Source organism: Balaenoptera musculus, chromosome 13 (genome assembly GCF_009873245.2).
Source record: "Balaenoptera musculus isolate JJ_BM4_2016_0621 chromosome 13, mBalMus1.pri.v3, whole genome shotgun sequence".
Classification (NCBI taxonomy): Eukaryota; Metazoa; Chordata; class Mammalia; order Artiodactyla; family Balaenopteridae; genus Balaenoptera; species Balaenoptera musculus.
This window is the reverse complement of record NC_045797.1, coordinates 50,208,997-50,221,448: the sequence shown is the minus strand read 5'-3', so window position 1 is coordinate 50,221,448 and position 12,452 is coordinate 50,208,997. Positions and strand designations below refer to the sequence as shown.

Genomic DNA, 12,452 nt, shown 5'->3' with positions numbered 1-12,452 from the left:
GTCTCACCTCTTAGTTGCTCGTCCCTCTTCCTACTCTTTTCTTTCTTTGTTTCAGTTTGGATAATTTCTATTGATCTTTCTATAGTTTGTGTGGGTATTTTGAATATTTGAATTTTATTTTATTTATTTTTTATACAGCAGGTTATTAGTTATCTATTTTATACATATTAGTGTATATTTGTCAATCCCAATCTCCCGATCTTTCTGTAGTTTTATTCTTTCCTCTATTGTGTTCATTCTGCTGATTAGCCTGATAAAGTTGTCTTCATATTTTTTAAGTATTTTCATTTGCCTTTTAAAAAATAGTCGCCATCTTTTTGTTAAAATTTCCCACTAGATCTTTAAGCATATTAATCATAGTTATAGTGTCTGTCTGGTAACTTCAATATCTGGTCCATCTCTGAGTCTGATTTTGTTGATTGTTTTATCTCCTGCTTTTGTGTGTTGCATAATTTTGGATTAAGTGGCAGCCATTGCTTGTTAAAGAACGGTAGAGACTGAGGTAAATAATATTTCTATCCAGAAATAGATATTCCTCTACTTCTGTCACGTTGTTAGTATGAACAGGTATTGGTCAATCTAGTAAATAATTGAGCTGGGTTTGGGTTTTGTGGTTGTCATAGTTACCTTCAGTGTACCATAGTCTTCACATTCCTACAGAGATGGACTGTTGATACTTTGTACTTAGTGTGCGGCCTGGAATGTCAGGTGATTTTTCTCAGCATTTCTGCTCCAACTCCATCTTTCAGTTTGTGACACATTTAGAGGTGAGAGGGGTTGAATATTTCTCTCTGTACTCTTGCCCCTTCCTTAGCAATAGATTGCTCTTGCTTGTTACTTGGTGCAAAGTTCTTAGTGTGAACAGGGTGGGTTTCTCAGTTCTTCTGCTCCAGTTTTAGTCTTAAGCAGACTCTGTACGCCTGTGCCTCAAGAGTGGGACTTTCCTTGTCTCCTCCACAAGCGGACAGTCTCTCCCGTTTACTCAGAGTGGAGTCTAGAGCTGCACTCATCAGTAGCCAATCACCTACATATGGCTAGTGGTTGGCATATTGGATAGCACAAAATAGGATATTTCTGTCATTGTATAAATTCCTACTGGACAGCACTGTTCCAGCGCTCAGGCCAATTTCTTGCTCATTCCCATCATGGTGAGTAGATGTTGCCTAATATCAGTGGGAAGTTCTAGGTACAAGTGAGAGACCATTTCCCAGCAGCAGCAGATCTCTGCTTTGTATCTTTGAAGGATTTGGGCATCAACAGATTTCCTGCCCTTCTAATGGCATGTAGTATTGAATACATTGCCTAGTTAGTGTCAGTGAAATGTGAGGATAGCTGGGTTTTGTACTTTTCTCCCAACAGCAGCCATCCTTTCCTGGGGACTGGGGTGAGGAGTGTATTTTGCCTGTTTCTCAGTGGCAGACTGCTTTTGCTTCTTATGGAGCTTTGTCCAGGGTTTAGGCAGGTTTTGTGCCTCTGCCACAGTGACATCTGATCTCACCTTATGCTCATTCAGGGCCTGGAGCATGAATGGGCTTTGCCTGATATTTGCTCCAGCCTCAGACCGTGGTAGGTTCTGCACATCTATCTCCGTCTCCAAGGGTTTCTTCCTTAGGTCTCCTGCCTGCCTACAGTTTTGAGTATTTTTTTTTCTTGCCTTTTATTGTGACTGCCACTTCTTCCATGCTCTACCAAATGTGGAACTGTTCATATGTTTCGTCTCTCCTCACAGGACCTGTCATACTTCAAAATTCAATTATTTTTGTTGTCTTGCAGCCTTAGATCTCAAATAGGCTCATAAAAAATTATGGTTATGTAGGCTATTTTGTTTTTTAATTTTTTTAAAAAAAAATTAATTTTTTTAAAATTTATTTTTGGCTGTGTTGGGTCTTCGTTGCTACACACAGTCTTTCTCTAGTTGCGGCAGGCGGGGGCTACTCTTTGTTGCAGTGCGCAGGCTTCTCATTGCGGTGGCTTCTCTTGTTGTAGAGCACGGGCTCTAGGCATGTGGACTTCAGTAGTTGTGGCACACCGGCTCAGTAGCTGTGGCTCGCGGACTCTAGAGCACAGGCTCAGTAGTTGTGGCACACGGGCTTAGTTGCTCCGCAGCATGGGAATCTTCCTGGTCCAGGCTCGAACCCGTGTCCCCTGCATTGGCAGGCGGATTCTTAACCACTGCGCCACCAGGGAAGTCCTGTTTTTTTCTTGTTAGGCTGGGAATGATGTTCTTTTATGGCTTTCTATACCCCAAGTGGTAGCAGAAATCTCCTATTCTTATTTGGAATAAAAGTTAAAAGGACAAGTACTTATATTTTTTGGTAACTGAAGGATTTTATAGGACAGTGCTGTTCAAACTTGAATGTACCTATTGATCATCTGGGAATCTTGTTAAAATACTGATTCTGCTTCAGCAAATCTAGGATGGGGACTGAGGCTTTTTCATTTCTAACAGGCTCCCAGGTGATCCTGATGCCTCTAATCCATGGACACACCCTGGGTAGCAAGACATTTGGACACATCATCATCTTATAACTAACTTAGGCGCTTATTAGTTATCTATTGCTATGTAATAAATTGCTGTGTAACACATCCTTTACTACACATGAAATATTTATGAAGGCCAACTATGTGGTTAGGCCATTAAACAAAGCCTTAGCAATTTCAAAGGATCAGTCTCTGTTATAGCCAACCTCCAAGATGGCCCCTAAATGAGCCCCACCTTCCGGTATTCGTGCCCTTGTGGAGTCCCCTCCAATACTGCATAGGGCTGACTCGTGTAACCAAGAGGATATTGTGGAAACGATGGAGTGTGCCTTTTGAGTCCAGGTTATAAAAGACATCATGGTTTCCATCTTGGATTCTTGGCTGATTAGCTCTGTGGGAAGTCAGCTGCTATATCATACAGACACTTAAATAGCCCTGTGGAGAGGCCCCTGTGGCGTGGAAATGAGGCCTCCTTCCAATAGCCATATGAGTGAGCCATTTTGGAAGCAGATCCCCCCGCCCCAGTCAAACTTCCCTTTCAGATGACTGAAAGCATTGGAAATTTTGGATTTATCCTTTCTACCGTGCATTACTAGATTTTATTTTTTGAACTGTATCCTTAATTCTTTTCTAGTTTTAGACCTATTATGTTTATGCTTATGATGGGATGTAAAAGGGGAACTGTCTACTAGATATTTAGAAATATGATACAGGAATGGTAGTGATGTTATGGTATTAAAGCTCTAAGTTTAAAGCCCTCAGCATTGATTTTCAGTAGAAGAGTCTAGGAAAGGTATGGTATAGTGGAAGCCAGGGAGAGTCAGTTTAAGTGTGAATGAGCAACAGTGTCAAATGCTGCAAAAAAAAAAACAAACTTGAAAATGATTAGCTAAGAAGTGATTGAGACAAGTAGCACCCAAAAGATTAGAACTAAAAATATATGAACAGTGGTTATTTCTATTGTGGCCACTTTCGAGCTACCAACATTATGTCATTAAATGCAAAGTGGATAGGCGATGTTTACAGTCAGCAGCACACCGCTGTATGTAAGGAACACATACAATCCAATAAGAAAAAGAAAACCTGATAGGAAAATTGACAAGAATATGAACAGGGGGTTCACAGAGGAAGGAAATACACATGGCCATAAACATATGCAGAGATGTTCATCCTCTCTAGCAATCAGGGACATACAAATGAAAAGAACAAAAAACCAGTTTTTACCCATTAGATTGCAAAACTTTTTAATGTTTTATTAGTTGAGGATATAGGGAAATAAATCAATATCAATAGTTTCTCACCATTAATAGGAGTGTAAATTAGTATGACCATTCATGAGGGCAACTTGGCAGTAGTTATTAGAATTAGAAACGTGCGTATCCTTTGATCTAGTGGATCAGATTCTGATTTCTCCCCTTAAGTAAAACTCATACTTGCACACAAAGAGATGCATTCAATATATAAGAATATTCATTGTGGTAAAGTTCTAGAACAATATGTCTAGTGTGGTATAATTTGTGTTAGTGATCAAAAGGGATTTGTTCTTGTCCCTAATTTTTAATTGTATGCATTATTTATATAATTAACCTGAGCATTTTTTAATCTTTAGAGAAAGAAAGCAATTAAGGAAGTGAAAGCTAGTGAATGGGAAAACATACAGTCCAGATTTCAGGGACAGTGTGATAAAGAGAAAGAAATTATCTTATGAGCTAATAAAGAATATGAGAATAAATACAGAAATTGTAATACATTGGCACAAAAATTAGCCAGCTATTGCCACAAGTCGGGGTGGGAGGGAAGGAACTGGTAGGTGATGGTCTTCACGAAAATCAATGGATCACTTTACTTAAATGTCTGAAATTTGGACAGAAAGTGATACATTCAAGTGGGATTGGGAATGCTTGTGAATTCTTTTTTTTTTTAATTTATAAAATACTTCTTGAATCAATGCCTCAAAACGACAGTATTTCTCTTCCAATCGGCCAAAGGCAAGCAAGCTATACTTACTTCCATTAGATGCTGGAACTGAATTTGGCAACCTTGAAAACACTTTTCTGATGAAAGCTGTTATCTAGAGATGGTAATCTCAAAAAAGAAGACAAGATTGACGGAGGTCCAGGTCAAACTGCAAATTGATATTGATACCCAGCCAGTTGGTATAGCTGTTGATTAGTTTCCTACCCTCATCCATACCATAGTTACCACTCTCAAAAGATGGGTCTAAAAATCTTGGCTTGGCATTTATCTGTCTCAGAATTTTAAAATTACAAAAGCTAGACATGGTGTTTTTTTGTTTTGATTTGTTTTTATGTTTCAAATGTTAACACTGAAGTCTTAAATCTGCTTTTCTAACTTTTTGTAAAAGCCAAATTAAAACAGTTAATGGAGATTTTAACTGGGAAACATGAAATTAGAAGTTTTGCCTGGTTTAGTACAATTTTAGTCTGTACGTTTTCGTAGTCGTGATTTGCTTCAATAGCTAAATCCCAAGAAAGGAAGTCATGCAAGCCACCATAAAAGTTCATACTATAAGCAAGAGTTATGAACACCCTTTTAAATTTAGTGGTTCTAAAAACCACTGAAAAAAGTAGTCAAGGAGGGAAACTATTAAAATGTACAGGGCAGGTACATAAAAACATTTCAGGAATAGGGAACATTGTTTCTTCTCCCAGTTTTCTTTACAACTTCCATTAAGATAAATCTTTTTAAAGTTCAATTCTTAATATATTCCTCATTTCTTCAAAAGCTTCTGTGGTTCTTTACCAAATAAGTCCAGAAGCCTTAGAGTTCCAAAATGCAAAATAGTACATGAGAGAATGCACATTTCCTGTTTCCATTGCACAAAAAATGTGTCTTGTAATAGGCAAATTTATTTTAAAACAATACTTCTAAAACTCTTTATTACTTGTGTTCCATCATCTAAGCACAACTTAATAAAGAAGCAAAGTTTTTAAGTGAGACTTAGATTACAAATAAGTTTTTTGCTCTAGATTCTAAAACATAGATTAGCAAATATATACTTTCATCTTGTTACTGATAGTTTGTGAACAGACCCAGTGAACGGAAGTGCTGCCATGGTAACATAAACCAGACTGTTATTTGGAGAACTTACTCAAGACACTTAACTGCCCTGAACTACAAGTTTTCAGTACCAGTTCTTCCAATTTGCTGTTTCAAAGAAATAGCAATTCTTCTAAGATCAAAATAATTTGCAGTTCTCTCACAAGAGAATTTTAAAAGTAGATTTGAACTAAACAGCTTCTGGGAGTATAATCTCAGGAATACCAAGATAGAACATGGGTAGAATTATTAAAATAATTGTCTTAGTCAATATATGAAAAATAATCATGCATATCTTTTCTATATGAAACTGAAGTGGTTTTGGGGCAAAGGATGTTGTGGGTGCTAACATTTTAAAGTTTTATTTCCCAATCTTCAAAACACATTTACCACTTAGGCCAAGCGACTGAAAATATATCTAATTTAAGATGTTCCATCACTTAATGCAAAACTACATTTGTAAAATTTGACTTCCTTTGGAAAAAAATTAAAATTTCAAATACTTGTTTAGTGTACTTCATGTGATACCTTGCTGCTGTAGGCCAGAAAAAGTTTCACCTGATAGTATGGTATGTTTCTTACTATATTACAGTGTGATTTGACACCCATGGTTTTTCTTTTCCAATATGTTTAAGTCGCTAGGATGTTAAAAACTGCCTTATACTCAATTACCATACTTTTCCTCAGACAAAAACATTTTTCCTTTATCAATTTAATTCATCTTTTTTTTCTAACTTTTGTCTCTTCAGAATTAATTGATTTTTGTTCTTATTGTTGATGTTTTTAAAAACTCCCTCATCTCTTAGAAGAGAAGGAGTAGGAATATATTGTTATTAAGCCATATAAACTTACTATTGATACATGCCAATTTCAGTATAATCTCTTAGTATTCACTTAGTTTGCAGCTCTATGTCGCTTACATATAAATTACCTTATTTGACTCTCATCACAACTCAGTGAAGTGGCCTGTTTTTTTAATTTTACGGATAAAATATGAGAGGACAGACTCTAAGAGATGTAGTGATTTGTCCACTATGAAGTAGCCAATCAATAAGCAATGATTAGCACCTCAGTTTGAAAACGTGTGAAACAGTATTCTTTCATTATGCCATTCTGCTATAATAGTTACGACATGATATTTAGAGATAAAAAAGCCTCAGTAATAGACTAATGTTACCTTGAAAAAGAGTTCAGGAAATGGAAGCACCCTGGAATTTATCACATTAAATCTTCAGCAATGATAATAGCTTACATCATGTAGGATTTTATACAAGCAAAAAGGAGCAGGGGAATAGGACACAGGTCAGTTTTATTGTTGTCTATATAATTGTTAATGTTGTGAAGTGTAATTCAAATTTTAAGAAAAGGTTTTTGAAATAGAAAAGGTGTAATATAAAAACAAAAATTAGTAACAGTTTGAATCTCACTAATCTTGTGAGTTAGTTCTGAGGAAGCTTTGTACATCATGGTGGGAGGGGGTCAGGTTATACCTTATATTTATTTTTTGACATTTGTATCTTCAAAAGATTAAATATCTTCAAAAATATTTATTAAAATTTAGTCTCAATAACTAGCAGAATAGAAACAGAAAAACAAATTTGCATGCTATTAGACTGGAAGAAACGAACAATTTTTAAAACTACAAAGAAAATGAACATAAAATATAACAGTAGTAGCCAATGTTTGAGTGCTTTTGTGTCTGGTAGGTACTGTTTTATATATATTTTGAGCATACTAATACACAGAGAACATAGACGTTTTTCTAAAGGTTACACAGCTGTTAAGTGACAGAGCCAGGATTCCAAAATAGGTATTCTTCCTCCAAGGCTTGTACTCTTAACTTCTGTACAAGTAGTGTTTAGCTCTGGGGCAGTGTGGGATGAATTTGCAGTTGGACCTCCTCTGCATGGCTATAGGGTTTTGTATGTAAGCTGTAGGTAGATGTGGTACATTTGTAGGGATGTGCATCTAGTCAGACTGTTCAGGATGTGTAGGTAGGGATGGATGTTCAGCTAAAGAAGTAGGAAAGATACATCCTGAAGGAAGAGTTTGCAGGTGATCTTACAGCTCCTGAAGCCCTTCAGTTATTTAGTTTGACTAGCTCTACTAGTGTGTGTGGCATTTGACCACACCCACTTAGTTTTTATATAACTGTGTTTCTTATACCTTTTATTTACTAGATAATCTGTAATTGTAGTTTGGCTATCTTTTTACAAGAGTGTTTATAAATTTCCAAGTGGTCAGAGAATTTTGTTGTTGGGATATTTTTTTTTCTTTTTGCGCTACAGTGATCTTTAAAGGGGAATTTATTTTTCTTCGTGGTCTAATCAATGTTTAGTTTTTTCTGTTAATATTTGGAAAGTATACTCTCCAAGAATTCTTTAATTACATCAGTGCTTTTCATAGGTGTTCCACAGAACACTAGCTTCCTCAGATGTTTCCTGGGAGAAAGAGGTTCTGTGTCAAATAACTTTGGGAAACTTCTTAAAACAGGTTTAATTAAAGCAGGACTGTTTAGGACCCTTAATCTGCTAATATGTAATGTAACCTTCTAAGAAGGAAAGAGGTAAAATACTCAGCATTTTTCAAACCTATTTGAAGGAATTATCTCATAGCCTGGCCTTTCCCCTTGCACATTAGATCATTTTCGTGAGATTCTTCAGGTATGTTGTCCACTTACCTTCCTGGTAAGCTGTTCCTTCATATTAGGGGAATTGTGGAGCGGGCAAGCCAGTCTTTCAGGCACCTCCCATTTGCAATTTAGCGGGCACTTCTGTTATATTTTCTCTAGTTTCCAGAAATCATACAAATTGTATTATTTTTAGATTCTAATGACTATTTCCATGAAATCTGGGCTTGTGTGCCCATTACCATATTATCCAGAAGTTCCTCGAATGTTGTAACTTAACCATCTTGAGGGAAGAGTTGATACTTCTTCCTCTTTTTTATCTTTTACAGGAGTCTTTTCCATGCCTCAGTTTTTGACTTAACTACTCTTTGAGACTTTTGCCATCTTTTCATTAAATTGTTTGCCTCGAATTTAAACAGTTTAAATGGGAAACTAAACACTAGTGTTAATGCCATAAAAAATAAAGTTATTTTTATATGCATCGCCTAATATATTGTTTAGCACTTTTGGGAGAATGACACTACCTAATTTTTTCTTTTTGTTTTTTCTTTAACAGTAATGATAAGGGGTAACATTTGTTGACATCTTAGCATGTGGAGGGCCACCTTGTACAGCCCTTCATGCTGTTCTCTGCACAGCTTGGTGGTGTAACATTCTCACAGAATGTGATGTGAATGCCATGTCCTAGAGTTGTGCAGTCCTGTGGCCCTATGTGCCATGCAGTGTGCAGAGTACTTTATGCATAATGTAATCCATAGAACAAGCCTATGAGGTAGGTACTGTTATTATCCATACCTTACAAATAAGGGAATAATGGCCCAGAGAAATAGAGGTTAGTTAACCTTCCTAAAATTACACAGCAGGTCAATGGCAGGGCAGGGGATAGGAACCCCTGCAGTCTGCCTCTGGGACTTTTAGTCACATAGTCCATTCCTAGCAAATTTACTTCAACTTTTGCATTGTATTCAAAAGGTACTATTGGGGTTTTTTCCCCACACACATTTACTAAAAACATTCAGACACTGATTTTGTGTGTCTTAAGTTCCAGGTTACTAATTCTTATATATTTTATTCTAGGTTAATGGAAAAGGTTCCTTATGGTGTGTTGATCCAGAATATAAACCCAACCTTATGCAAGCACTGAAGAAGCAACCTTTTCCCTCAAGATCAACATTTTACACCCCTCCTGCATCACCACAAAGGTACAGGATCTAACATGTAAATGTCAGTGGTGATATATAAGATTTCATTATATGAGATGGAGAAACTTAGAGTTGTAGTTTTTTTTGTTTTTTAATTATATAGAGATTTATGGATAAGACATTAGCGTAAGGCATTTTTACTTATAGTCTAACTTATTAGGAAACAGGATGTTGGATAAGTGAGAACATAAATTCTGGAAAATGTAGTTAATAATATTCTAACTAAACTCTACACAGTGATAATATGATTTCAGGTATAACCTGAAACCTTTTTGTAAAGGTTAAATCATTTAAATTGTCTGCAGTGCTAATGCTGACCTGAAGACATGGGAAAGGAAAAGTATATTTAAAAATTTTTAAATAAGGTGATTAAATTTGTCATTGCAGCATTTTTATATACATATTTATATTTCTTTTTCTATTTTAAGTCTTTTTCCTTCACAACATGTTTAATATTTGAAAATTATGTTCAAGTCTCAAATTTTTAAATGTTGTCAAGTAAAATAATGCTTTGGAGTTTTTTATTTGTTTTGTTTCTGCTAGTAAATATAATTATGATTTTCCTTGGCTTTTGTTTTCTAACTCAGTGATCAATAAATTGATCTTATAGCTTTCCAATTTTAAGTTAAATCTGAAAATGATATGATGTCCTTAAATCTGATTGTTTCCTTTTCTTAAAGAAACCTTCAGAATCTTTTTTTTTAATTCTATTATGTATATTCATTTGAGTTAAAAATGACAGATTTTGTCAAGATACTTTTAAGGGTAGTCTATAAAAAGTTTTTTAAGGTTTTTAATAAAATAATACATGGAAATTTTGAAACATACACAAAAGTAGGGAGAAAGAGTGAACTCCCATTTGCAACAGTTATCAACATTTCATGTGTTTAATTTCTTTAAGTATTATTAGATGACTTTTAGAGGAGTGGTTATAGCTGAGATACAGTTAAAAAAATTAGTAAGACTAAGTTGAAATGTCAGCAATATATATACGTATATACTCATATTGAGGTTTAACCTCATATTGAGGTTTAAGCTTATTTACCATATTAGTAGATTAGAAGGATCATTGTAACAAGAACTGGTTTATCCTTATGAAATGAAACCTAGAAAAGATGTTATCAGAGTTTATATTCTCATTGTTTGGGAGTTGATACCTTCTTTAATGTTGGTGCTTATGAGATGTCCTAGTTAAAAAAAATAATAGTTTAGAAACTAATGGTAAGTTCTGCTGATGGTCCTTTCATGTTTTATTTAGCAATGTTATTTTTTATTAAAAATTAAATGGGAGAATTGGCACTCTTTTTTGTATACCATCAAAAATACACTTTCCTGTGCCTTTGATATGATGCATTTTCATGTTTATATTTTTAACTTTATCATATGTTTATATGTTAAATAAAGTTGATTTTGTGGTTTAAAAACAGGTAGATAAAACAACAGCATAAAGATTATAATCTTTGACCTTAAAACATTACCTTAATATTTTTAGAAACATTTTCTCTTTATCATTGTTTGGCAAAATGACAGTTCCACCTGACACGACTTTGTGTAGCCCTTTCATGTCATAATTGGTAAGTCTGAGGAAGAGAATGATCTATAGAGTATGTAAAACTGTGACTAAGAAATAGACTTTTAATTTGGTTAGCAAAACAGATTTTTTTAAAATACTATCACAAATTCCAAAGAAGAGAAATAGTTTGTCCCAAAAATGTCTTAATTTTTGGAACTAAAAAAAAAACTACGGGTCTCTTTTCATGAATATAGAAAGTTTAATTTGATACCGATATTTATTGATTAAATCAGGAATTTATCTGTTTTTTGTCATCACCATACAGTCTTCCTTAAACAGTGTTTTGATAAACACTTTATTTTTATAGTAACACCTGTATTAATATCATATCAAACTTAGGCATCCAATACAAAATCAAACAGTAACTATTATGTATTGTCTATTGTTCCAGGCATTTTAAATTCATTATTCTTATTTAGTTATCACAGCAACCCTATGTGGGAGGTTTAATTATTCCTGTTTTACAGATGAAGAAACTAAAAGATTAATTATTTTGCCTAAGAACACCCAGATAGTTGTGATTTAAACTTGGATCTTATGCTCTTTCTGCTTTGGCAGACTCTTCCTAAACTGAATAGTATTAGCAAAGAAAACAAGGTAAAAATAGTTTGTGTTTTTTGTTGTACAAATTAGTTGTATTTGTAACTAAGTTCTATAAAATGTGAAATAAAGATCTTTTATAAGTATGCTTGTCTTATCTCTTTATTTTTCAGTGGTTCTTTATCACCTCACTACTTAAGCTCTGTACTCAAGCAGAACCAGGTGCGAACTCTCAAAGGTATGTGAAAGATCAGTATTTTAAATCATAAAAACTCAGATCAAAAATCAGAATTTTTGTTTAATTATTTTTTAATTATAAAAGTATTAAATGTTCATTGTAGAAATTTTGGAAAATAAAAACATTTATAAAAAAGAAACTAAAACGTACCTTTTATTCTGCTGTTAGCTTTTTAATTGGGGTATACTTGATGGTATACTTGATATTATATGTTTCAGGTGTACAACATAGTGATTCACAATTTTTTAAGGTTATACTCCATTGATAGTTATTATAAAATATTGACTCTATTCCCTGTGTTGTACAATATATCCTTAAAGCTTATTTCTTTTATGCATAGTAGTTTGTACCTCTTAATCCCCTACCCCTATCTATCTTGCACCTCTGCTGTTCACATTTTAATACAATTGCTTTGGTCCTTTTTATGCCTTTCACATGAGTAGATATGTTTGCGTGCATGAACATACACCCCCCACCTCCCACACACACTTTTTCTCCACTGGGATTAATTATACTGTGTATACTGTTTTATATCCCTGTTTTCATTTCCTTTTATGTATACTTTTCCTTGAAAATAGGGAAATATTTCTTAGTAATGCCCGCAATAGAGAATTATCTTTTTAAGTCTGTCAGACTAGAATAGAGGTTGACAAACTATGTCCCATGGGCTAAATCTGGCCTGCCACCTGTTTTTGTACGGCCCTTGAGTTAGGGATGGTTTTACATATT

General features: G+C 34.6%; 1 protein-coding gene across 3 annotated transcripts in view; it reads left to right on the top strand.

The window, feature by feature from the left end:
- Positions 1-12,452, top strand: part of FOXN2 (forkhead box N2) — a 56,709-nt gene that overhangs the window by 32,620 nt on the left and 11,637 nt on the right. For all 3 annotated transcript variants that reach the window (XM_036873380.1, XM_036873378.1, XM_036873379.1), the window contains exons 3-4: positions 9,248-9,372; positions 11,659-11,723. In XM_036873380.1, coding sequence (XP_036729275.1) covers positions 9,248-9,372; positions 11,659-11,723 — 190 coding nt within the window. The remainder of the gene's footprint in view (positions 1-9,247; positions 9,373-11,658; positions 11,724-12,452) is intronic.